At 57.7% G+C, this 26260-nt stretch overlaps 2 protein-coding genes across 3 annotated transcripts; one reads left to right on the top strand and one right to left on the bottom strand.

The window, feature by feature from the left end:
• The first annotated feature begins 389 nt into the window (after positions 1 to 389).
• PITPNM1 (phosphatidylinositol transfer protein membrane associated 1) lies at positions 390 to 13582 on the top strand. Its single transcript, XM_081099545.1, has 24 exons — positions 390 to 587; positions 1468 to 1586; positions 2993 to 3207; positions 3293 to 3414; positions 3627 to 3851; positions 5234 to 5560; positions 5637 to 5732; positions 5824 to 5931; positions 6598 to 6659; positions 6751 to 7001; positions 7314 to 7503; positions 7591 to 7698; positions 7942 to 8099; positions 8177 to 8385; positions 8854 to 9024; positions 9565 to 9729; positions 9894 to 10042; positions 10157 to 10267; positions 10627 to 10743; positions 10998 to 11146; positions 11231 to 11380; positions 11459 to 11642; positions 11935 to 12063; positions 13035 to 13582. The coding sequence occupies exons 2-24, from the start codon at positions 1509 to 1511 to the stop codon at positions 13299 to 13301; spliced, it is 3741 nt and encodes a 1246-aa protein (XP_080955671.1). The 5' UTR covers positions 390 to 587; positions 1468 to 1508; the 3' UTR covers positions 13302 to 13582.
• A 572-nt stretch (positions 13583 to 14154) lies between these two features.
• Positions 14155 to 20192, bottom strand: AIP (AHR interacting HSP90 co-chaperone). 2 transcript variants are annotated; one of them, XM_081099543.1, is made up of 6 exons: positions 20056 to 20192; positions 17204 to 17383; positions 15576 to 15764; positions 14995 to 15171; positions 14758 to 14899; positions 14155 to 14459 (listed from the first exon to the last, which is right to left on the bottom strand). In XM_081099543.1, exons 1-6 carry the CDS (start codon positions 20152 to 20154, stop codon positions 14254 to 14256), a joined length of 993 nt encoding a protein of 330 aa, XP_080955669.1. In that variant the 5' UTR covers positions 20155 to 20192; the 3' UTR covers positions 14155 to 14253. The 2 variants fall into 2 exon arrangements, with proteins under 2 accessions (XP_080955669.1, XP_080955670.1); XM_081099544.1 differs by having other exon boundaries at positions 14245 to 14459; positions 14766 to 14899; positions 20056 to 20182.
• Positions 20193 to 26260: the final 6068 nt, after the last annotated feature.

Here is a 26260-nt window from a genome sequence, read left to right as displayed (position 1 = left end):
CTAGAGACCCGTAGCGCTGGGATCCCACCCCCTAAGTAGAGGCAAGCCAGGGAGCAGCTTGAGGCCAGGCCCCGGGGAGGGGGGTGCATTTCCCCTGGGCCTCAGGTGTGAGGGCGGGGAGAACGCGGAGAGGTAGGACCCCGCCGCAATTCCCGAGCGCACGGGAGGCTGGGCCAGGGTGGGAATGGAAGCAAGCGCGTTTGGGGGATTCCAAAAGGCACATAAGGCGTGAAGAGCACCAGCATTTGGAGAACTGCTTCTTCGCTCACTGCCGTGGGGAAGGAAGGAAGGGGCCGCCTCCTCCGCCGCAGGCGGGGCTGCCGGGACCCCGCAGGGGTGGGGAGGGCCCGCCAGGCCCAGGAAGGGGGCGGGGCGGCCGCAGTGACGCGGCGGGTGGCGGGGAGGAACGGCTGGGACGCCGGAGGGCGGACGAGGAGAAAGGTCGGGGCCATGGGCCGGCGCTGCGCCTCCCGAGGGTCCGGCCACTGCTGGAACCCGAGACCGGGGCTGGGGACGCTCAGGGCTCAGACCCACGGCCCGTTCGTCCCCGCCCGTGCCCGGTGAGGAGCGCCCGCACTCAACCAGAGGTGAGCCGGGACGGGCCAAGAGCACGGCGGGGGACGGGGACGCGGGGAGCAGAGGGAAGTGGGGACCTTGGGGCCTCTTGCCTGCGCGCTGGGTGCCAAGGGGTGGGGTAGGCGGGGTGCCTGCAACGGAGCCGGGGCGCGGGTGAGTGGAGCGGGTGTCTCAGGACCGGAGCCCGTGGCATACCAGGTGGAGCCACTCTTGCCTCAGCCCGAAGAGGAGCCAACCCTTGGGCAGGATGCTGGGGAGGGGGAAGTCGAGGACGGGGCTGCCGGCCATGGTGGGGAAGGCAGGTCTGGGGGGCGCAGGGGTGAGTTATCTGGTCCTGGAAGGCAGGTGCGGGTGTGGGGTGTGGGGAACACTGACAGATGCCAAGAGGAGGGGCGCACGGGGCCGCTCCGTGGAGAGACACCCCAGGGGACAAGGTTTTAAATGGACGAAGGGAGTGGGGAACACGAGACCCCACCGACTCCAGGAAAGGGATGCAGGAGACGGCCCGAGGGACCGCCTGTGGAAGGCAGGCCGGGGAGGAGGGGCGCGGGGGCTCCAGTGGGCGGGTCCCCGAGGGATGCTGCTCCGAGGGGACTTAGAACGCGGCGGGAAAGGCGAGGGTGGCCGGCCCCGCGCTGCTCCGGGGGGCGCGCGTCAGCTCGCGGTTGCCATGGCGACGGGCTGGCGGGGGGCGGGGGCTACGCCGAAAAGAGGTCAGCGCTCAGCCTCGCTGCGGCTCCCGGCTCCCCGCGGCAGCGCTGGGTTCGCTTCTGCCACCCCGGTGGTGGGCCCGGGCATGGGGTCCTGCGGCCCGAACCCCTCGGCCTGCGCGCAGGGCTCGGGACTGCGCGCCGCCGCCCCGCACTGACTGCCGCGCCGTCCCTGCGCCAGGCGGAGCGGAGGCCGCGCGCATCTTGCTGAGCGCTTTCAGGATGCTCATCAAGGAGTACCACATTCTGCTGCCCATGAGCCTGGACGAGTACCAGGTGGCCCAGCTCTACATGATCCTGGTGAGAGCGACGGGAAGCGGGAGGCCAAGGGGGCCCTGCTTCATGCAGGAGCCTGCAGGCCGCACCTGGGACAGGGGGCTGGGGCTCAGCCCCACTAGTCCAGCTCCGGGCCTGGGAAGGGCTGAGGCCAGAGGAGGAGAGAGAGGTCCCCCTTCAGCTGCAGGGGGAGATCGTAAGGGCTGTGGGGGGAAAGGCAGAGGGCCTAGCTTGGCTCCCCATCCCCCCAGTGCCCGGCCCATGTTTGATCTCCTTTAATCCTCCTTAGATTCTGTAATCCTTTAGGGGCAGGGAGTACATGGGGAGACAAGAGTGAGAGGCAGGGAGTGGGAGGGGGGCCCCAGAGTCCGCAGGATCCTGGCAAAGCCCAGGTCAGGGAGATGGGATGAGGATGGGATGGGATGAGGCACCAAAACTGAAACACAGGGGCAGGCAAGGACCCCAGAGGATAAGCGAGGGAGGTCTGGGCCAAGAGGAAGGGAGTAGGGGCCTGGCTTGGGCTGTGAGAAAAATGGGCCAGGCAGGCTCTCAGAGAGGGGAGAGGGTTGGTCCAGGCCCTCAGGCAGGCCTGTTCCAAACGTGTTTCAGGATCAGTCTTCAGGGGCAAGAGGGCCAGGATCCAGCCTCGGGGTGGCGTGGGCCAAACTTGGGCTCCAGAGCTATAAAAGGGCAGGATCTGAGTGCTCTCCAGCTAGGAGGGGTGTGGCAGGAGCTGGTTGTGGGGTCCACGGAGGGAGGGGACCAGGGTCAGGTCCTCAGAGTGGTAGGGCCCCTTTTACTCTCCTCAGCTCTTCAGCCCACCCACCCCGGCCTCCTTGCTGCCCCTGGAGCGCGTGCACCGTGCTCCCGCCTCAGGAGCCTGCACTGGCTCCCCTCTGCCTTGCACACTTCCTCCCACCCCATGTCCACTCCGCACCTCCCACCCCTCCTCGAAGTCATGTTCAGATGTTTCTCCCGAGGCCTTCTCTGCCCATCTATGGAAATAGCAACCCTTATCTCAACCCCCCTTACCCTAATCTACGCTCTCTTTTCCCCATAGCACTTTATCTCCAACATACCATATAATTTGCTTTTTCTGTGTCTGTTTGCCTCCCATTAGAACGTAAGTTTCACAAGGACAGGGGTCTTTATTCTGTTCAACATATCCTGACTAATATAACCCTAAGCAAGGCCTGGCCTGAAGCAGACACTCAATAGATACTTGACTGACTGCATGAGTGCTGGGTTGCAGAACCCGTGGGGGACTGGACAGCAGCTGTGATCCTGATCCCAGGAGCAGCAGGGGGCCAGGGTAGGGTCACAGGGCGTTGGAAAGGCTAGGACTAGCACCCCAGGGGCCCAGGGAAAGCTGGGATCCCAGGAGTTGAGATGGAGCTGAGCTCCACGTTCTGCTCTGTCCTGGACTGCAGAAAAAGAGCCGGGAGGAGTCCAGTGGTGAGGGCAGTGGCGTGGAGATCCTGGCCAACAGGCCCTACACGGATGGTCCCGGTGGCAGTGGGCAGTACACACACAAGGTGTACCACGTGGGCTCCCACATCCCAGGCTGGTTCCGGGCGCTGCTGCCCAAGGCCGCCCTGCAGGTGGAGGAAGAATCCTGGAACGCTTATCCCTACACCCGGACCCGGTGAGTGGGCGGGACAGGCCTGGGGCCACAAGGGGAAGAGCCCTGGTGGGCACAGCAGTGACCCTTGCTCCTAACCTCTGCCCAGGTACACCTGCCCCTTTGTGGAGAAATTCTCCATTGAAATAGAGACCTATTATCTGCCTGATGGGGGCCAGCAACCAAATGTCTTTAACCTGAGCGGGGCTGAGAGGAGACAGCGCATCCTGGGTGAGGCCTGAAGCCAGTGGCCGGGGCGGGGTGGGGGGCTGGGGACCCTCTCAGGCTATCTGACGCCTCGATGGGTAGCTTCTGACAATTCCCAGGCTCTCTCGGGCCGTGGCTTCCTGCCTTCAGAAGGATGTCCTCCCGATCCGGAGGCAGAGGGGGTGGCAGGGGCTGGAGGGGGCTGGCGGTGCTCAATGCTGCTGGAACCCCCTCAGACACCATAGACATCGTGCGGGACTCAGTGGCCCCAGGAGAGTACAAAGCAGAAGAGGACCCCCGGCTGTACCGCTCCGTGAAGACGGGCCGAGGACCGCTGGCTGATGACTGGGCACACAAGGCGGCGCAGACGGGGCCCCTCATGTGCGCCTATAAGCTGTGCAAGGTCGAGTTCCGCTACTGGGGCATGCAGGCCAAGATTGAGCAGTTCATCCACGATGTTGGTGAGCACCACGCCGCGGGAGGTTCCATTTACCCAGCAGGCACCAGCCCAGCGCCTGAGCCAGGATGCTCATGGGACACAGCGTAAAGCCGTCATTCCCACTTGATGTGGTGAGCGCGGAGGCAGAGGGGAGCAGCACAGCCTGGCCAGGGTCGGGGCAGACTAGCCTTAAGGTACAGTAAGAGTCAGGAGGGCAAGAAGCTGGCGACATGGTCTCCAGGTCAAAGATTCTAAACCGTCTGTGCATCAGGTGAGACTTAGGGACCTTCAGGAGGGTCGCCAACCCCAACCGGCAACGTGCTAAAGTGCAGGCTCCGACTGTGACTCTGATGTCATTCCCAGGGCTCCTCCCACCCCCAGCTCCCAGAGACCCATCCTCTGGCCATGATATCCACGAGCCCCTGTTTCACACCACCCTAAACCCAACCCCACAGCTCCTGCAGCTCAACCCTGCCCCACCTCCCAGGTCTGAGGGTGGGCCAGCTACAGTTAGAAGGAGCCCTGGCCTGGATGGGGGTGTCCAGGGGCCTGGGTTCACGTGCAGGCTCTTATGGACGCCTCATCGAGCCACTTCCCCTCTCTGCACCGGAACTTTCCCTTCTGTAAATGGGGGGAGATTGGGCCAGATGTTAAAAGCTAATGTTGGTCACAACATGCAAGATCTCCTTTAACACACACAACACCCCTCAAGGTAAGGACTATTATTCCCATCTACAGGTGAGGAAATTTAGCTTACAGGCTCCTTGTCTTACATTTGGAAAAATACCAAAGGCACAAATAAGAAAACAAAATCACTCACATACAACCACTATTAAGATTCAGATATATCCCCTTCCAGAAGTTTGTTATTATAATTCAACTATTATTGCTGTATTTCCTAGATATTGAGGCTTTAAACTTTATCCCCCTGCTTAAAATGAAAATATCCCAGATTGAGTATCATCTTTCCCTACAGCCTTCCTTAAGTGCCAACACTTCCATTAACTATTAACACCTTCATTAACCAGCAACAATTTCATTAGGCTGTTAATGCCTTAATTGTTCACTCCTCTGAACAAATCGGTGGAAAGCCAGATGAAAGAGCGAAACAAGCATTGGTTCCAGCTTCCTGTGGTGTGGGGGTGCGGCCAGTGCTCGGAGTTGGGGTGCCCAGAGGGATGGAAGAGGTAGCGAGCGGGCAAGGAAGGAGGCGGGGCAGGAAGGCTAATGTCCCAGTTTCCACTCCCATCCCCTGGGTAGCACTCGCCCTACCCTACTCTGTGGCTCTGGGGAGGTGATGTGCCCAGGGGAGCCTTTAACCGACCTTGATGGCTAAGCATGTGGACGCCGTGGCAGGGGACTTGGGGTGGGGAGGGCATTGTTCTGATGCCTGGGCACCTACAGGTCTTCGTCGGGTGATGCTGCGCGCCCACCGCCAGGCCTGGTGCTGGCAGGACGAGTGGACAGATCTGAGCATGGCTGACATCCGGGCACTGGAGGAGGAGACAGCCCGCATGCTGGCTCAGCGCATGGCCAAGTGTAACATGGACAGTGAGGGACCTGAGGCCCAGCCCCCTGGGAAGCCATGCACTGAGGCCCAGGGCGGGGCCAGCCATGCGGGTACCCCTGATGGGCCTGAGGTCCCCCTGGGCCCCGACGCCTCACCTGATGCCAGTTTCGGCAAGCAGTGGTCCTCATCTTCCCGCTCCTCCTACTCATCCCAGCATGGAGGTGAGGCTGCAGCACAGGGATGGGAGGGAGCAACCATCAGGCTGACGCCCAGGCTGATGCTGATGTGGTCCTGCAGGGGGCGTGTCTCCTCAGAGCTTGTCTGAGTGGCGCATGCAGAACATTGCCCGGGACTCTGAGAACAGCTCTGAAGACGAGTTCTTTGATGCCCACGGTCAGCATGTGGTCTCTGGTGGAGGGGGGTGTGTTCCTGAGAAAGGTCTCCCACCCATGACACAAAGGTCTGCCACCCCTTGTCCCTTCAGAAGGCTTCTCGGACAGCGACGAGGTCTTCCCCAAGGAGATGACCAAGTGGAACTCCAATGACTTCATCGACGCCTTCGCCTCCCCGACAGAGGCCGAGGGGGCGCCAGGTACAGGTCCCGGATCGGGCTGCCAGCACCCCACGTGCAATGGGGACTCGAAAGACAAGTCGGTCCTAATTTAGCGGGGCCCTAAAATGAATGTCAGTCTGGAGAGGGTGCTCATTAAATACGAGTGGGTAATGGGTGGACGGAGGGATGGCTGGACTGTACTCCAGGTTCAGACGTAGCACAAAGAATGGAGCAATTCATTTGGAGGCAGGAGGACTTCACACGGGAGCTGGGGTCTCAGCTGGATTTTGAAGGATGGGACCCGCTCCGTCCAACAGAACTTTCTGTGTTGATGGACAGGTTCTAGCCACCAGGCACACGTGGTTATCAAGCACTTGAAATGTGCCCGAGGAGCTGAAGTCTGAGTTGTGTTTTAATTCACTTCGATGTAAATGGGCACAGCAGGGCAGTGGCTACCATTTTGGACAGGGCAGAGTTAGAAGGAATTTTCCAAGCAAACAGGCATTGTGGGAAGAGGCATCCCCGGGGGCAGAGGGGCGGCACAGGAATGTGAAATGACCTGGGACAGTCGAGTGAGAGGTCAGAGGAAGGTGGGGGCTGGGCGTGCCACTCAGGCAGACAGAAGAGCAGGAGGCTCTGAAGTGTCAGATGAAGGGACCCCATAGACCCCTCGGTCTCCTGCACCGGCTGTCCCCTGTCCTACAGACCCCGGAGCCGAGGCTGCCAAAGATATGAGGGACCGGGCCCGAGCACCCAGGGACTCCGAGGTGATTATGCCCAGCCACCTGTGTCTCAGTGCTGCCCACCCCCCTGCCAGGCCACTGTCCTGACACCCCTGGTACCCGCTGTGCCCCGTAGGGCCTCGACGGAGCTGGGGAGCTGGGGCCCGAGGCCTGTGCGGTCCACGCCCTCTTCCTCATCCTGCACAGCGGCAGCATCCTGGACTCCGGCCCTGGAGATGCCAACTCCAAGCAGGCGGACGTGCAGACGCTGAACCTGGCCTTCGAGGCCATCACCCGCATCCACTTCCCGGAGGCCCTGGGCCATGTGGCCCTGCGCCTGGTGCCCTGCCCACCCATCTGTGCTGCTGCCTATGCCCTTGTCTCCAAGTACTGCTCAGGGGTGGGTGGGCGGGGGGTAGACAGGGTCCCCAAGCTGCAGAGATCCACCTGGGGGTTCCAGGGACCGAGAAGACCCCATGGGGGGAGGGGGAGGAGGCCGGGAAGCCAGACACCTTGGCCAGTCGGCCTCAGAACTGCGCCTCCGTTTCTAGTCAATGGCTTCATCCCAGAGGCCTCTGGGGTGCTGACGCCGCCCACAAAGGCCCTCAGCGCTAGCACCTGCCCGCAGGCCAAGGGGACTCGGAGGGGGCAGTGAAGGGGCTGCAGACCCCCAGCCACCCACCACACCTGTTCCTCCAGCCTGAGTCCCTACAGCCATGATGGCGACAGCCTGTCCCGCTCTCAGGACCACATTCCGCTGGCCGCCCTGCCGCTGTTGGCCACGTCATCCTCCCGATACCAGAGCGCTGTGGCCACCGTCATCGCCCGAACCAACCAGGCCTATGCCGCCTTCCTGAGCTCTGCTGAGGGCGCTGGCTTCTGCGGGCAGGTCAGGAGCTGGGACGGTCCGGGGAGCTCGCTGGGGGGTCCGCCATCGCCGGTCAGCCCCTCCTGATGGTGCCACCCTCTCATCCAGGTGGTGCTGATCGGAGACGCTGTAGGCGGAATCCTGGGCTTTGATGCACTCTGTCACAGCGCCTGCGCGGGCACGGGCAGCCGGGGCAGCAGCCGCCGAGGGAGCATGGTCAGTGTGCGCACCCTGCTCCTCAGGAGGGCGGTGTCTCTCCCTCTCCAGGGCTCTGCCCCCCAACACGACCTCTGTGCCCTGCGTCGTGTCCTCTGCTGCCTCGCTCTGTCCCCTCCAAGGCTCTGCCCGCCCACTTGCTTTGACTCCCTGCCCAGCATCCAAGCCTCTCTCCTCACTTCCAAATAAGTAGAAACCACATCGTCTCGTTCCTAAGGATTGGCGGTCCCCTGTTCCTTCTAGAACAATGAGCTGCTCTCCCCGGAAATCGGCCCAGTAAAGGACCCCCTGGCAGATGGGATGGAGGGGCTGGGCCGGAGCAGCCCAGAACCCTCGGCCCTGCCCGCCCAGCGCACCCCCAGCGACGTGGCCAATCCTGAACCCGAGGGCTCCCAGAACAGGTGACCTTCCTGCCCCCTCCCCAGCAGGGTGGGTGCTGGGCTGTGAGGCAGCTGCACTGAGCAGCCCTCCCCCACAGCCTGCAGGTGGCCCCCACCGCTGCCTCCTCCTCGGGGGAGCCCCGGCGGGCAAGCACAGCCTCCTGTCCACCCCCGGCCGCCTCGGAGGCTCCTGAGGGCGCCCTCAGCGCGGCCCGCCTGGACTTCAAGGTCTCCGGCTTCTTTCTCTTCGGCTCCCCGCTGGGCCTGGTGCTGGCTCTGCGCAAGACCGTGATGCCTGCCCTGGAGGGTGAGCCCTCAGGATGGGGTGGGGGCCGCGCCCCGTCCTTCATCTGCCCCTCCCCCGGCTCCTCCAAACCATCTCACCTGAGACGCTGGAGTTATTGCCGCCCCGCACTGCACCAATGAGATATCCTGGCTAGGGAAGGGGAACGTGTGGCCCAGAAAGGAGGGGCTCGCCCAGGCCCAGTTTCCCACAGTGCACTGGGGGGAACTCACGCCCGCAGATGCTCGGTGTGAGAAGAGGTCCAACAAGCATGGGACCACTTCATCCTGAGCCACCTCAGCAAAGCGAAGGCTCTGACATATTCTTAGCCAAGAGGCCTGTCTCACCAAGCAGGACCCTGGTGACTCCCCAGGGAGTGTAGTTTGGGAAGAGCTGGCTTAGGGTCACACAGCATGTCAGGGTGCTGCTGCCCATCCCCCACCTCCCAGAATGCCCAGGTGAACTCCTCCCACTCTGTCTCCTGGATTCCAGTGGCCCAGATGCGTCCAGCCTGTGAGCAGATCTACAACCTCTTCCACGCGGCTGACCCCTGCGCCTGCCGTCTTGAGCCCCTGCTGGCCCCCAAGTTCCAGGCCATCGCCCCACTAGCCATACCCCGCTACCAGAAGTTCCCCCTGGGAGATGGCACGTCCCTGCTGCTGGGTATGCCCCCCTCCAAGATAAAGGGGGGTAGGAGGAGGGCCCCAACAGGGATGAGGATGGCCCCCATCGCCCTGGGAGACATGAGGTAGTTCCCACGTCACGGCAACCTCTCACGAGCCCTACCTCAGCCCCTGGGCAGTGTGCAGACCCTCTGACACTCTGTGCCCATGGTGGTGACTGGACTAGAGGAGGGGAGTGACTGCCCGTGTGAGAGCAGCCACCAGTGGACGGGGAGGGGCCTGCGGTGTGTGTAGGGGTGCTGTGTGTCCATCGGTTCTCACATGTACATGGATGCATTTGGCCCCATGAGACAAGCGGGCCTGCATTGGGATGGTGGTGACAGGCATTCCGGCAAGAATGCAGCAGGCTGTGGGTGAGCTGAGAGGAGAGAATGCCCGCCAGCAGATGTGGAGCAGTTCGGCCTCAGCCGTGACCTGGCCAGGAGGCTGGCAGGAAAGATGGCGGAGGTGTGGGCGCGGAGGTGTGGGCGCGGAGCTGCCCTGGAGCCCCGCCTGCTGCTGAGGTGCCCTCCTCCCCCAGCTGACGCGCTGCAGACCCACTCGGGCCTCTTTCTGGAGGAGCTGGAGATGTTGGTGCCCTCAACGCCCACCTCTACCAGTGGTGCCTTCTGGAAGGGCAGTGAGTTGGGCACCGAGCCACAGGCCCAGCCGGCGGCCCCCAGCACCACCAGTGAGGTGGTTAAGAGTAAGTCAGCCAGCCAAATGCCCCTGCCCCCAGCAGCCGGTCTGCCCCCGCCCCTCCAGCACCCAGGCTTGGAGGAAAGCAGGGAGGGGAGAGCACCCAGAGGCCAGGCAGGTGGGCACAGGGTGGGAGGCCACCTTGACTCACTGCCCACCGTGGCTGTGCAGTCCTGGAGCGATGGTGGGGGACCAAGCGGATTGACTACTCACTCTACTGCCCCGAGGCGCTCACGGCCTTCCCCACCGTCACGCTGCCCCACCTCTTCCACGCCAGCTACTGGGAGTCCGCAGACGTGGTAGCCTTCATCCTGCGCCAGGTGGGCCCGGGGATATGGCCTGGGGATGGGAACCAGACAAGAATGGGGGGCTGCGGGCTGGGGGAGGGGCAGCCCCAGACCCCCGTTCAGGTGACCTAGCCTGGTCCTGTGCAGGTGATCGAGAAGGAGCAGCCACAGCTGGCCGAGTGCGAGGAGCCGTCCATCTACAGCCCGGCCTTTCCCAGGGAGAAGTGGCAGCGCAAACGCACGCAAGTCAAGATCCGAGTAGGTGCACTGCCCTCCGGCCCTCAGAAGCGAGGCCCCGCCCCTGGCCGCTGGATCCCCGCCCACGTGGCCTTCCGGTCCAGCCCCTAGGGGCCTGGCCCCACCTAATCATACCTTGGCCCCGCCCCTGGGAATCAGGGTCTCTTCCCCTTCCCCCTGCAAGTTAGGTCTCTGATGGGCACTTACCTGCCCCAGCTCATCCTCTGCATCTGATCCTGTCACAGTCCACTCACACAGGCTCTCCTGACCTCCGGGCCTCCTCCCGCCCCTGCCCTGCCTCCCTGTCTGGGTGCCTGTCTCTCTGCTTCCTCTGCATCCCCAGCATCTGGCTGCCGGCTCATGTCCTCTCCTCCCAACAGAACGTCACTTCCAACCACCGGGCGAACGACACGGTGGTGTGCGAGGGCCGCCCCCAGGTGCTGAACGGGCGCTTCATGTACGGGCCCTTGGACGTGGTCACGCTCACTGGAGAGAAGGTCAGGACACAGCGGCCTTGGGCCCGCCCCCACCAGCTGACCACACCCCCAAGTGGGTGCTCCCGTCCCGCCTCCTGTGTCTTCATTGTCACACACACACACACACACACACACACACACACACACAACACACACACGGCTCCCCGAGGCCCCGTCCACCCCTAACGACAAGCCCACCTCTGCCCTCCTCCATTCAAAGTCATGTAGCGCCCAGGGTCTCCCCGCCATGGACGCTCACCCCCTCTCACCGTCAGGTGGACGTCTACGTCATGACACAGCCACTGTCCGGCAAGTGGATCCACTTTGGCACGGAGGTCACCAACAGCTCTGGCCGCCTCACCTTCCCGGTGCCCCCTGAGCGTGCGCTGGGCATTGGCGTCTACCCAGTTCGAATGATGGTCAGGTGAGCGCGGGGCAGGCCACTCCTCTGCAGGGTGGGACTCCGCCCACCTCGCCACCACCTGCTCACCCCACCTGTGGACCACAGGGGCGACCACACCTATGCCGAGTGCTGCCTGACAGTGGTGGCCCGCGGCACCGAGGCCGTGGTCTTCAGCATAGATGGCTCCTTCACTGCCAGCGTCTCCATCATGGGCAGTGACCCCAAGGTGCGCGCCGGTGCTGTGGACGTGGTCAGGTAGGAGCGCCCCCGGACTCACCCTGGAGACCGACCCCCACCCTGGCACCTGTTGCTCACGGCCACCCCACCCCGCAGGCACTGGCAGGACGCGGGCTACCTGATTGTTTACGTAACGGGCCGGCCTGATATGCAGAAGCACCGTGTGGTGGCCTGGCTGTCACAGCACAACTTCCCCCACGGCGTCGTCTCCTTCTGCGATGGCCTCACCCATGACCCGCTGCGCCAGAAAGCGATGTTTCTGCAGAGCCTGGTGCAGGAGGTGCGGCGATGGGAAGGGACCTGCCTCTGCCCTCAGCCCATCTCCTCTGCCCTCAGCCCATCTCTGGGACCTTAACTGTCCTATGGTCCTGCCCTCTCGTGTTCCAAGGGGCCCCTAACTTTAGGGCCAACTAGGGTGCCTCCCTGGGGGGCCAGGTGACGTAGGACTCTATGCCCCACCTCTATCCAACTAGCTTGACTCCCTAAAATATCTGACCCAAGGAAGCCCACCAGACCCCACCCCCAGCCTCATGCCCTGTCCCGGGGTGGCTGACTGGCCTCACCTGCCGCAGGTGGAACTGAACATCGTGGCTGGCTATGGATCCCCCAAAGATGTGGCCGTATACGCGGCCCTGGGCCTGCCCCCCAGCCAGACCTACATCGTGGGCCGCGCTGTGCGGAAGCTGCAAGCACAGTGCCAGGTAAGGGCCAAGTGAGGGTGGCGACTGGGAGCCTGGGTTTCCGGTCATAGGTCCACCTGTGCTAAGGGCCTGAGAGGGCGGCTTTGGGGAGGGTGGCTGGCCTCAGGGGACCTGGCTCCTCCTAGGACAGGGGTGGAGAGCAACCTGGAGCTGCTGAGCAGACCAGTATTGGTGACTCAGGCTGGAGTGCTGACTCCATGTCGCACGGCCCTGGGCCTTTCTCTCTTTTTTTGTCATTTTATTTATTTATTACATAATTCTTTATTGTTGAAAATATTACATATGTCCACTAACTCCCTCCAGCTCACCCCTGCCCCCCCACCCCAGGCCTTCACCACCCTATTGTCTGTGTCCATAGGTTATGCACATATGCATACAAGGTCTTTGGTTGACTACCTCCCACCCACCCACCCTCCCTCCCCCGCCTTCCCTCAGATTCCACACTCTGTTCCACGCTTCCGTGTCTCTGGATCCGCTCTGCTCATCAGTTTATTTTGTTACTTAGATTCCATATCTGAGTGAGATCATGTGATACTTGTCTTTCTCTGACTTATATCACTCAGCATGGTACCCTCCAGCCTGGACCTTTCTAAGCCCCAATTCCTGTCTGTAAAATGGAAATGATAAAATGGCCCTGACCTTGACAGCGATCATGAAGACCATGTGATTTACTGCACATCAACATGCACAGGGCTGGGCACAAAAAACGTGCTTGCTAAATGTCAGCTGCTATTATTAACCCCCCACAAAGAATCGCCCTTTATAGATGAGGAAGCTGAGTCTAGAGAGGGGCAGAGCCAGGAGGAAGGCCAGGTGCCTGCTCCCAGCCTGCGGTTCCTATCTGCTGAGAGAAGACGCGGGTCAGGCTCTGCCGGGCCTAGAACGCGGCCAGCACAGACCAGGAGCCTGGAGAGGACGGAGGGCGGTGTGGGCCTGAGACCACCCCTCACCCTGCCCACCTCTGCCCACAGTTCCTGTCGGACGGCTACGTGGCCCACCTGGGCCAACTGGAGGCCGGCTCCCACCCGCACGCCCCCACGGGACCCTCGAGGGCCACCCTGGCCAAGAGCAGCTACGGCGGGGCCGCCCCTGTGGACTTCCTCCGCAAACAGAGCCAGCTGCTTCGCTCCAGGGGTCCCAGCCAGGCGGAGCGCGAGGGCCCAGGGACACCACCCACCACCCTGACCCGGGGCAAGGGCCGAAGCATCAGCCTCAAGTTGGACTGCGGCGAGGCCTAAACTGCGGCTGGACCTGGGTTATTCATTCACACATTCCGGGGCCCCTCTGACCAGGTGTGGGAGGCTGGGGGTGCAGACCTCTGGCCCTGGCCTCCCACCTCCACACCCTGCATCTCTGCCCGCCCCTCAATGTTACTTCCCTTTCGTGGGGGAGGACCCAGACCAGGGGCCGAGGGAGGGAGGGAGCGGCAAGACCCAGAGGCTGTTCAGTGTGTAAACCCATGACAATAAACACACCCACATCCCACCCGATGGCCCACCTGCCTGGTCTCAGGGAAGCCAAGCCCACAATTTCCAGTTCGATGGGGACACTGCTTGGCAGAGGGGGCCAGGATGAATCCAGAATCATACAGCAGGTCAGAGACAGGGCCCTTCCTGGGCCCCGAAGGCCTCATGGAAGGCTCTGTCTTCACCTCTACCCAAGCAAGGCCTTTTCTAGAGTCAGCCCACCTGGCCCTCCCCACCTGGGCCAGCCCTTCGGTTCATAGGGCCACCCTCAGTCCAGACTTGGCTTCTCACTGAAACCTCTGCCTCCAGAAGCTGTGACCAGGGGACCATTGGCTCAGAGGCCGGAGGGGCAGGGAGACCATCTCACTCAGCACAAACTATCTCCCCCTTAAGACTGAAGGCGCCGGGCACCCCAGCTCTGGCAGCAAGAAATGCTTCCTCTGTGGCAGGTCTAAGATCATCCTCTTTTCTGTCAGGGACACTGGGGCCCAGAGAGATCTCAGAGCTGGTGAATCGGGTGCTGGGATTAGAACCCTGATTCTTTGCCCCCCAATACCATCCAAGTACCAGAAAATGTGGGGTGATGGCTCCCACCTCTCCAGTGAGTGAGCTCGGCAGGCCCAGAGAGAGATAAATAAGGCTTTTATGTACAGAGAAGCATGATGTCGTGGGGCAGGTGGGCTGGCAGTGGCAACGGTGAGCTGGGCAGGGCGAGCAGGGCCTGTCAGTGGGAGAAGATACCCCGGAAGCGGGCCTTGTCCTCTTCGTCCTTCTGCCGGATCCGTGCCTCCAGGGCCCGAAGCTCCTTGCTCACAATGGGTGCCAGGGCGGGGTCCAGCTCCAGCACCTTGGCAAAGTCAGCCTGGGCCTCCTGGGCATTCCACACGGCGGCGTGCGCCTTGCCCCGCTTGAAGTAGGCCTTCACGTTGTCTGCAGGGGGTGGCAGCAGGCAGCAGGCATGCAAGGCATGAGGGGGACCAGCTAGCTGCCCAGTATGCCTTCTGCACCATGGGGTCCATCATGGGACAGAGCCTCCCATTCCCCTCATCCTCACTGGCACAATGAGGCCCACAGCCCTGCCTGGTGGGGGACAGCTGACAGAGTCGGGGAGTTCAGAATGGGGGTGACGGCAAAGGCTCAGTCTTTGCACCCCAGTGCCCAGTGGTGCTCGGGAGGAGGCCGCTCGTCTGACCCCTGCCCACCCGGCAGCCCAGTGCCCACTGCTCACCATCATACTTGTTGAGGATGGAGGAGCAGTGGTCCAGCACTTCATAGTACTCTTGGGCCACCAGCTTGCACTGACAGTAGTTGAGCAGCAGCGGTGTGATCTGCTGATCCAGCTCGATCCAGTCCGGGGACCCAGGCTGTTCCTGGGGGCGTGGGGGCAGGGAGAGGGACACGGATGCTGAGGCCTGGCCCGGCTCCCCTCCGACCCCCTCCACCCGCCGCAGCCTCAGGGCGGCACCTTCATCTGCAGGTTCTTGAGGCAGGCGATGGCGTCGTAGTACTTGGCGGCGGCGGCCTTCACGTGGCCCTCGCGGTACAACCGGTTGCCCTCCTGGTGGATGACTGGCACCGCCTTTGCCTTCTCCTCATCCGTCATTGCCCACGGGTCCTGCTGGTATGTGCCAGGGCCCTCCACCTGCCGGAGTGTGGGCCAGGTCAAGGGGAGCCCCAGGGCACCCCAGCGGCTCGGCCTCCAGACAATGGATACCAAGACCACAATCGCTAGTTCCTTCACTGACCACCCAACAGACATTTATGTAGCATCTCCTCTGTGCCCAGCGCTGTGCCCGCTTCTAGAGACAGAACAGTGAATGAGACGGTGAAGATCCCTGCCCTCACAGAGACTGAAGGGGAAGGAGGGGCCCCGAGAGGGAGCCCCATGGGGACAGCCGGGGGTCCACAAGGTGTTCCAGTACCTGCCCTGCCTTAACCCCAGCCTATCCACGGAGCCTACAAGCCCTGGGCAGGCAGGCAGGGCCGGAGCCCACTCGAGGCTGGGCAGTGGCAGTTCGTGGTGCCTGAGCCTTGGCGGCCGCTCACCTTAAGCATCTCGATGTCGAAGACGAGAGGCTGGGGGTTCTGCTGCAGGGTGTCCAGGTCGGCATGGCCCAGGGAGCTGTGCTCATGCATCTGGGCGATGCCGCAGCAGTGCCTCTGGCCCTCCAGGGGGTCCCTGCCGGCCGCGATGTTGCGCAAACTCTTGGCCACCAGTGGATACAGGACCACATGCTGCAGGACGGGTGGGCAGCACGGGCTCTGTCAGTGTGGCCCAAGGTGCCCAGCCCCCTGCCCATCACCACCTGAGAAAGGACACTGAGAACCAGGGAGGGGCCACAACTGGTTCAGCCACACTCTGCTAAAACGCAGGCGGGCTTTCCCCTGGGGACTCCGGCCTCCCTCCTCCTGGGAGTCCATTATTGGGGTCCCTTTGCTTTTTCTCCTGCCCTCCCCCCCCCCCATTCAGAGCCTATCTCAGAGCTGAGTTCAGGGCAGCAACTTCACAACCCACAGGGGAGACCCTTAGCCATAGGGCACCCAGTTTTCACCTTTCACCTTTCACTAGGAACAGCTGCTGGGATGGTGGGAATAGGCTATCCCACCCCGTGCCTGGCCAGAGTGGCTCAGGGGTTGAGCTTGGGCCTATGAACTGGGAAGTCACAGTTTGATTCCAACTCAGGGAGCATGCCGGGGGCATGTAAAGGCAGCCGATCGATGATTCTCTCATCATGGATGTTTCTATCTGTCTCTGCCTCTCCCTCTCTTTCTGAAATCAAATCAAATATATATATACTACCCCACTCCAGTCTAACCAGCTCTCCTCACCGGCCCTGCAGTCTCATCCAGCCAACAGACACTCCTGAGTCTTGGGCCTGGGCTGGACCATCCTGGGCATGTTATTTTTTTAAGAGAGAGAGGGGAAGGAGAGGGGGAGAGAGAGAAACATCGATTGTCTACCTCCTACATGCTGCCCACCAGGAATCAAGCCCTCAAACCGGGCATGTGCCCTGACCAGGAATCAAACCGGTGTGCTAGACGACGCCCAACCAACAGGCACACCGACCAGGGCCACGCTGGGCATTTTGAAACGGGAGGAAAACAAGCCCTACCCCTGCCCTGAAGTAGCTGAGACCCAGGCAGAGGACCAGATCCTGGCCATCCAAGGCAAGTTGGGTTGGGGGACCCAAAGGAGGGGTTCAAGCCAACTACCAGTAGTCAGGGAGGGCTTCCTGGGCACCAAACCAAGCCAATCACCCCCACTGTCAACCCATCTCCCTTGGTACAGGCCCAGAGGAAGGCTTACCTCTGGGAGTGGTGACCCAGGAATTTACTGTGAGGTAGGAGGGAGAATTTTGGCAAAAAAGAAGATGGAAAGGAAAGGAAGGGAGGGGAGAGGGAGGGGGGACTGGCAGGGGCCAGACCCTATAGGGCCAAGTGGGCACCAGGAACCAGAGAGACCTGAAGCAAGGAACTGAGTGGGTCCTTGGCATTTGAGAACCAGGCTCCTGGCTACGGTCTGGCTAACGGAGAGGAGAAGGCAGTGCCCTCTTGGAGTTGCAGTGCCCAGGGGGAGTTGGTGGTGACCTAGCCAGGGTAGAGGCCTGGCCTGGGGAGTGGGGATGGCTGGACAGACATGCAGGCACTGCAGGCAGATGTACGACTCCAGGCACCTTGACGTCGCAGTGGAACTGGGCAATCTCCCCCTCACGCATGGTGCTCACGATGGTCTCCCACACGGGCAACTTGAACTTCTTGCCAATGATGAGCTCCATGGGCTTGCCACGCACACGGCTGTCATCCAGCACAGTGCCCTCCTCATCGCTGTGCAGAGTCCGGTAGTGGAATGTGGCCTGCAGGCCAAGGAGGGATCAGGCAAGGGCATAAACCCTCACCCAGCCCCGAGAACAAAGCCGGCTCCCAGCCTGCAGATGGCATAAGGGACAGGGCTTGCCCAGGGGTCACCACCTGACCTTTACCCACCACCCAAGTGAGGAAAGTGAGTCAAAGAGAGGGCAGTAAGGGGCTCAAGTCCCATGGCTAGTGGGTGGATGGCCTGGGATGGGAGCCCAGCAGCCTGGCTCCAGTTATTCTTCCAACAAATAGTTACGGGCACTGACTATGTACCTGAGCTCTGTGCCAGACACAGCAGAGAACAAGTCCCTGCCCCCATGCAGCTCACGTGGACTGTCTCTACAGGAAAGAGAAGGGCCTCAACCAAACACTGTGCTGTGTAAGGTGGAGGTAGTGCCATGGATCAGAAAACAAACAGCAGCCGAAACCGGTTTGGCTCAGTGGATAGAGCGTCGCCCTGCGGACTGAAAGGTCCCAGGTTCGATTCCGGTCAAGGGCATGTACCTGGGTTGCGGGCACATCCCCAGTGGGGAGTGTGCAGGAGGCAGCTGGTCGATGTTTCTCTCTCATCGATGTTTCTAACTCTCTATCTCTCTCCTTTCCTCTCTGTAAAAACTCAATAAAATATATTTTTTTTTAAAAAAAAGAAAACAAACAGCAGCAGATAAGGCCGGGGGAGTTTATATGGGATGGGGAAGGCAACCTTTAAGCAGAGATCTAAAGGGAGTAGGGAGAAGCAAGCCAGGTAATTGCTGGGGTAGCAAGGCGGTGCTAACTTTCTAGGCCAAAAGAATAGCAGCAGGGACGCATATGGTAAGTTCAAGGAGCAGCAGGGTCACTGGCAGAAGCAGAGTGATTGCAGGGGAGGGGTGTACCATGGAGTCACGGGGTCAGCAGGGGTAGACCCCCCAGGGCCTGTAGGCTGTGTGTGGTGAGGGCGTTGTTTTTTACTCTGAGACGGAAGCCACTCAGTGGATCCAAGCAGAGGAGGGATGTGATGTGATGTGATGTGATGTGATGTGATGTGATGTGATGCGATGCGTGTCCTGCTGCTGCTGAGATGAGAGCAGGTCGTAGCTGGGCGAGGGCAGAAGCAGGAAGGCAAGTTAGGAGGTTACTGCAATAACCCGGGGGGGAGACCCTGGCGGCCTGGACCAGAGTGGTGATGGGAGAAGTGGTAAGACCTTGGGTATATTTTGAGGTTTTGCTGTAGGATGAGAGAGAACAAAAGGAGCCATGGATGGTTTTTGGGCGGAGCAACCGGAAGGCTAGAGGTGCCCTTAACCAAGATGGGGAAGGCATGGGTGGAGCGGGTTAAGTCTGAGTTGCCAACCAGATATCCGGGTGGAGATGGTGAGTAGGGAGCTAGATATCAAGTTTAAGGGAGAGGTAAAGGCTAGAGATACACATTTGGGGGTAGTCCAGGCATGGAGAATTTGTTTTAAGGGATGAGCCTGGATGAGGTCACGTGGGGGAAGAGGTCTGAAGACCCAACCCTCAACAGGCTGTGGTTCGAGGAGCCCACACTCTTCACCGCGCCATGCTGCTTCTCTGAACTCCGTTTCCACATCAGTAAAATGAAGTCAACAATAGTACTTATCCCACAATGTGGAAATGAAATAAACTTGTAAAAGCATTTAGCAAGGTGCTTATAGAATGAGCATAAACCAATGCTGATGATTGGTCATTTAATATCTCCGGTCCCTGTTCTTTCAGTGTCATTGTCCACAGATCTTTACTATCTTTACAATGTTCTCTCCTTCTGGTGTCTGTTCCATCCAAAAGCTCCCTTGCCAGGACCTTCTTCAAGGCCACCAACGCCATGGGGACATGCAGCCACACCCACACCCCTTCTCTAATCTGGGCAAGGATCCCACTTAATATAAATCATCACTAGAGTTATGCAGTTCCCTCTGTTCTCAGAGCACTCGCACGGGGCCAGACTAGGATTTGCCCTTCCCCCAATATACCTGTCCTGCATGACCGCTCTGCTGGACACAGGGACTACCCCAGGGAAGTTCCATACTTTACAGACAAGTGGCATCTGGGAAAGGTTGTTTGGGGGGGGGTGGGGGTAGGAGAGGCCTTATTGTACAGAGGAGGAAGGTAGGAGGCTCTACTTCCCAGCCTTTATCTGCCCAAACAATGCAAGGTAGACCAATCAGAAAGCTGCCAAAGGGTTCTCATCTGGCAGACCTGACCTCTGGGCCTGTTCTCTGGAACCTCAGTTTCCCCATCTGAACAATGGGTGCTGGTCTATGGTAAGTGTTTTAGGAACAGCCTTCATCTATAAAAGATCTGAAGCCTTGCAACCCAGAGGCCCCGGGGGGCCCCTCCCCAGTCCAGGGTCCCTCCCAGATCCAGGTATCCGGCTCAGGTTCTTCTCCAGCGCTGGGTCCAAGAAGCAAGCACTTAGGTCAAACTCCCCCAACCTGCCAGTCCGCCTCCCGGGCCAGTACAGCCACCCAGCCAAGGCAGGGGGCGGGGCAGACGCATCCAAATTCATCCCCGACTTAAATTCAGACCAATCAGCGTCGAGTTCTGCATGTGAGCGGGAGGGAGGGTCACCGGCCGCTATTCTATAGGCATGCGCAACCTCTCGCCTAAGGCCTCCTCCCGCCTCGCATGCGCGCCGCCCAGAGGGGTTAAGGGGACGGGGTAAGACACGAACCTTGGTTCCATCCTTAAAGTCAGGGAGTTCTCCTCGGCCCTCCTGTATCACACGCTTTTGGATCCCGTCCTCCCGGAGTCTTGCGATGACATCCGCCATCCTCCTTACCCGCTGCTCTCTTTCGGTAACTTCCGGATTCGCTCGGCAGCTTCCGGACCTGCTTCGGCAACTGCTGGCGCTTCGGTAACTTCCGAGGTGCCGCCATTTTGGCTGAGGGCAGACGCCGAAAAGGGACTGAACGTGGAAACGGGAGGTGATTGGTTCTCTGCGTTGAGGCTGAGCGCGCAGGTCTGAGCAGGGGCGGGGCCTGAGGCTGCCCGGAGGGAGGGGCGTGAACTGAAGCCTGTCGGGAAGGCGGGGCCGGGGGCTGGGGGGCGGGGCGTCTCTACAAACAGGTCCTTGAATTGCTTCGACTGCGGCCCGCCCCCTTGGCCTTTGCCACTCGGTTTAAAGTTGTACACACAGTGTAACAGCATTTCAGACCCAAGGAGGGGAGAATAGGGCAGGGTCGGGGGAGCCCACTGCAAGGCCAGTCCCCAGAAACTATTTTTGTGTATTCCCTTCTGGCCTTTTCTTTTTGCATATCTAGCACAATAGTCGCGACTTTAAATCCTGATTTTTTTTTCCTCCTTCAAAAATAAAAAGCAAAACCAGGAGTAAGAAGGGAAGGAGGGTTTCGGTGTCTCTGTGGGAGCAGTAAGCCCCCCAAGATACTGAGAAAGTGCCACGTAGGGTTGGTGGGGGAGGGGGCGTGTCATTGAGTCCACAGTGTCTGGCACAGAGTGGATGCCCAATAAATATAAGGTAAGACATGAAGTGATGGAAGTCAGGCACTTTGGGGCTAAAACAAGGATTCCCTCCCCGGAAACCAGCTGTGGACAACAGCTGTAAGGGTCTTCTACTCCCACTTCTGGGGTTGTCAACGTAAGAAACGTTCAAACCTATAGAGAATTTTTATTAGTTCATTTGAGCCAAACTGAGACAGTTGCCAAGAAGCAAAATCTCAACGGAGTGAGAAAATGCTCCCAAAATGGCAGTTTTACCACTTGCTTTATACGTCAAAATCAAAGGAGAAGACTAGCGAGGCAGGGCGGCAGGAGAAAGCAGAGCAGGGAAACCTCTGGGATTGAATAAAAAGTAAAAAAAAAAAAAAAAAAAAAGACACATTTCCTTTACATTGGTGGGCACAGGATAGTTTAGCAGTGGTTCTCAACCTTCCTAATGCCGCGACCCTTTAATACAGTCCCTCATGTTGTGACCCAACCATAACATTATTTCCGTTGCTACTTCATAACTGTAATGTTGCTACTGTGATGAATCGTCATGTAAATATCTAATATGCAGGATGTATTTAGGCGACCCCCGAAAGGGTTGCAACCCACAGGTTGAGAACCGCTGACACAGGCAACAATAACGAGAGGATGTGTGGGCTAGTTAGAAAGCTTTAATTTCAGACCATCCTATAGGGTTACTTTTAGTTTCTGAGCTTGTGAGGTCGCCAGGAAGGCCACCCTGAGCTTGTCCGGTTTAGTCTGTGCCCCTCCTTCGTCCACAAGGGTTAGGTCATCGGTCAGAGGAATGTCTTGGGACGTGTGCACTGTCTACACCTATCATCATAACTGCGAGGGGTTGTTAGGCCCCGTGACCCAGGTACCACGCGCCTCAGATATTTACCTGGTTCATTTCCCACAAGAAGTCCCCTGAGGCAGCTGGGCCTCTGAGATGAAGGCAACATGCTTTGTGTGTTTGTTTGTTTTTTTCCTTTTTTTTTAACCAACACAGGAATTTTTTGTGTGTTTTTTTTGTCTAAACTTTTACATATGTCTCCTTTTCCCCCAATTGACCCCCTGCCCCAGCCATTCCCACCCCAGGCAAGCCCCCACTGCCCCAGTGCCTGTACCCATTGGTGATGCTAATATGCATGCATACAAGTCCTTTGGTTGCTCTCTAACCCCCCCCCTCCCCCCCCCGACACACACACACACACACCATTTGTCTCTGGATCTATTCTTGTTCTTCAAATTATGTTGATCATTATATCCCACATATGAGTGAGATCATGTGATATTTTTCTTTCTCCGACTGGCTTATTTCACTTAGCACAATGCTGTCCAGTTCCATCCATGCTGTTGCAAATGGTAGAAGTTCCTTCTTTTTTATAGTGGCATAGTATTCCATTGTGTAGATGTACCACAGTTTTTTAACCCACTCATCTGCTGATGGGCACTTAGGCTGTTTCCAAATCTTAGCTATGGTGAATTGTGCTGTTATGAACAGAGGGGTGCATATATCTTTTCTGATTGTGTTTATGGTTTCTTGGGATATAGTCCTAGAAGTGGGATCACTGGGTCAAATGGGAGTTCCATTTTTAACTTTTTGAGGAAACTCCATACTGTCTTCCACAGTGACTGCACCTGTCTGCATTCCCACCAGCAGTGCAGGAGGGTTCCTTTTTCTCCGCATCCTCGCCAGCACTTGTCAGTTTATTGATTTATTGATGATAGCCATACTGACAGGTGTGAGATGGTATCTCATTGTTGTTTTGATTTGCATCTCTCAGATAATTAGTGACTTTGAGCATGTTTTCATATGTCTTTGGGCCTTCTGTATGTCCTCTTTCGAAAAGTGTCTATTTAGAACCTTTGCCCACAACACAGGCAGTTTTACAGGCAAGTTCTGCCAAAATTTTTAAAATTGTTTATTTTTTATTAATTTCAGAGTGGAAGGGAGAGGGAGAGAGAGAAACATCAGTAATGAGAGAGAATCATTGATCAGCTATCTATGGCATGCCCCCACTGGGGATTGAGCCCACAACCCAGGCATGTGCCCTGACTGGGAATTGAACCTCTATTTCCTGGTTCATAGGTCAAAGCTCAACCACTGAACCACACCAGCCGGGCACCTTCTGCCAAATTTCGAAGCCACAAGTAGTCTATATCTTATACCGATTGTTCCAGAAAACAGAAAAAGAGGAAAGCTGACCAACATATTTTACAAGCCTTCTTTAATCTTGATTTCTGAACCAGTTAAATATACCATAAGACAAGAAAATTATACATTTTACTGATAAATATAGATATGAAAATTTCTAAATGAAATATTAAGTTACTTGAATCCACTAGTGCAGTGGTCGGTAAACTCATTAGTCAACAGAGCCAAATGTCAACAGTACAACGACTGAAATTTCTTTTGAGAGCCAAATTTTTTAAACTTAAACTATATAGGTAGGTACATTGTTATTATCTTCATTAGGGTCCTCCTAAGCTGGCCTTGGCTAAAAACGCCCTCAATCTGAGGGGTCGCCCTCAGCGAACGTACAGCCACTTCTTCAAAATAGACTCGCCCAGGCCGAAAACAGACTTCTGCGCATGGGCCACGAAGTTTCAATCGCACTGTACGTGGGGGTCGCACGTGGTATTTTCTGGAAGAGCCACACTCAAGGGGCCAAAGAGCCGCATGTGGCTCACGAGCCACGGTTTGCCGACCACTGCACTAGTGTATATAAAATGCATCCATATATAAATAAATGCCACTCACAAAAAGGGAGATACTATAATTTCTATTGAGACAGGCCAGTAAGCTAGGACAAGAGGAACAGGGAAACGGAGACAGACAGGGAAGCAAGCAATTTGCAGCATCTAGTAAATCCTATCTTCCCAGAACCAAGGACGCTTAAGAGTAGATAGTTTGGCCTTGGCAGGTTTGGCTCAGTGATTAGAGCATCGTCCCATGGACTGAAGAGTCCCAGGTTCGATTCTGGTCAAGGGCATGTACCTCAGTTGCAGGCTCAATCCCCGGCCCTGGTTGGGGTGTGTACGGGAGGCAACCAATCCACATGTCTCTCTCACATTGATGTTTCTCTCTTTGTCTCTCTCCTCCCACTCTCTCTAAAAATCAATGGAAAAATATCCTCCAGTGAGGAACAATACAACAAAAAGAGTAAATTGCCGGGAGCCAGTCCATCCTTGGTGTTTCAAGGGACCTGGCATATATGGCATACTGTTCTTAATATGTTTGCTCACCTTCTTGGCACTATGTGTTTTAACCAAGGTCACCTCTCTGAGAAAGGTTGTTTCCCCAGGTAGGGATTTTCCCCTGAAGTTAGGGAGGGAATAAAACCCCTTAACTAAGTGCCAGGCGGGTAATTAATCACTTTAACTATGAACAATCATGCTTAAGCTACATAATCTTTACTCCCTGGAATGGAGATAAGAAACGCCCTAACCTTTGGAATAGAGATTAATAGGATTGGAATCAACTGGTATAAATACAGATGTAACAAGACAACAGGACACAGAACTTAGACACAGAACCTAGAGACAGAAGAACTTCGCTGGAGAGAACATGGCAAAAGATCCTGGACAGAAACTGGCCACAGAACCTAGAGACAGAACCTAGCGAGAGAACATGGCTGAAGAACCTAGAGACAGAACCTGGCTACAGAACCTGGATAGAACATGGCAAGAGAACCTGACTAGAACCTGGTGACTGAACCTGGCTGGAGAACCTGGACAGAACCTGGCTGGAGAACCCAACTATGCTGATAAACTGAACGCTGCCTCCGTGTCATTCCTTCGTCGCCGACTCTGTCCACACCTTTGGGGACCCCTGGACCTGCTGGGGTTGGACCCCAGCAGTAAATGATTTGGCCCAGCCAGTGTGGCTCAGTGGTTGAGCATTGACCTATGAACCAGGAGGTCACAGTTCAATTCCCAGTCAGGGCACATGCCTAGGTTGCAAGCTTGATCCCCAGTATGGGGTGTGCAGGAGGCAGCCAATCAATGATTCTCTCTCATCATTGATGTTTCTATCTTTCTCTTCCTCTCCCTTCCTCTCTGAAATCAATAAAAATATTTTAAAATATATTTTTAAATATATTTAAAAAAAGAGTAGATGGTTTGCACTTCTCCTCCAGGAAAGGAGGGTAAATAGCTTAAATTACCCTACTCAGGGAAATAGCAGAAATCCAATTTGTGCCAACCACATCCAAGGACAGATGAAGTTAAGGGAATAAATCTTATTTTGGCACATCAGCATAAAATTGATGAATTTTCTATTAATCTTCCCTTAAACTCCCAGCTTTTAAAAACCCTCATAAAACTGTTCCTAGCTCATGTTCTCCCTCTTAGGAGCACTCCCCTGCCTTCCCCTTCCCCCACTTCTTCCCCCACAGGCATGCACCTCCTAAACTGTTGGGATTCCAGGAGGCTGGCAACCAGGGAGCAGGGGGCAGTGGCAGCTCATCCCAGACTAACCCCCTGAACTTGTCCCCAAGATCCCCTTTTCTTGGACTTCTTAGTGAGCAAAGCAGCCCCCCCTCGGCTCACTTCCCAACCTAGTATCTCTCCTGCTGCTTCTTCTGTCTTAGATCCTTCCTTGTTTCACTGTCCCCAGCTTTAATAAACTTCCTCTAAAAACCACCTACGCTCACGTTGTGAAATCTTACCTGCATGAAGGCAAGAACCCACACACCGCCGCCTGCCCCGGGCAGACCAGCTCAGGGCCCGGTCCCCCTTCTGGGAACAATAGGAAATACTGCCCTGGCCACCCTGGCCGGTGCGACTCGGTTGAGTGTTGTCCCATGCTCTGAAAGGTCCGATTCCCAGTCAGGACACGCAACCGATCAGTATTTCTCTCCCATCAATGTTGCTCCCTCTCTCTCCCTATCCCATCCTCTCAAAAGAAAAAAAAATCAATAAAAACATATTTTTAAAATATATGAGGTACCTAGAGTGGTCAGATTCATAGAGAGGAGGTTGAATGGTGGTGGTGCGGGGGGTGGGGGAATGAAGAGTTGTTGAAAGAGTAGAGAGTTTCAGTTTTGCAAGAGGAAAAAGTAGGAGGTTGGTTGTACACCAGTGTGTACTTAATACCACCGAACTGTGCACTAAAACGCGGTGTGCGAATTCACACACCCACTCAGCCTCTGCGGGACTCTGGAGTCAGGGTGCGTGGACGCTGTGGCCTAGGAGCCCTGCCTCAAGCAGAATTCTCCGACAGCCCGATCGGACCCTGTGAAGACGTCGCTAGCGGCGATGTGTGTGACGTGATGGGGCCTCGGGGGGCTCAGTGTGGTCGCTTGGCGGGGATGGCGGACAACACCAGTAAAAGCGCCGGGCGCTCCACAGGCAGCCAGAAGAGTCAGCAAAGGAGACGCATGTGGAGAACATTGGTATCGAGTGTAAAAATGCACAAATGTCCACAA

This window comes from Myotis nattereri, assembly GCF_964212035.1.
Source record: "Myotis nattereri genome assembly, chromosome: 9".
Taxonomy (NCBI): domain Eukaryota; kingdom Metazoa; phylum Chordata; class Mammalia; order Chiroptera; family Vespertilionidae; genus Myotis; species Myotis nattereri.
This window is presented reverse-complemented; position numbering and strand designations above follow the sequence as displayed.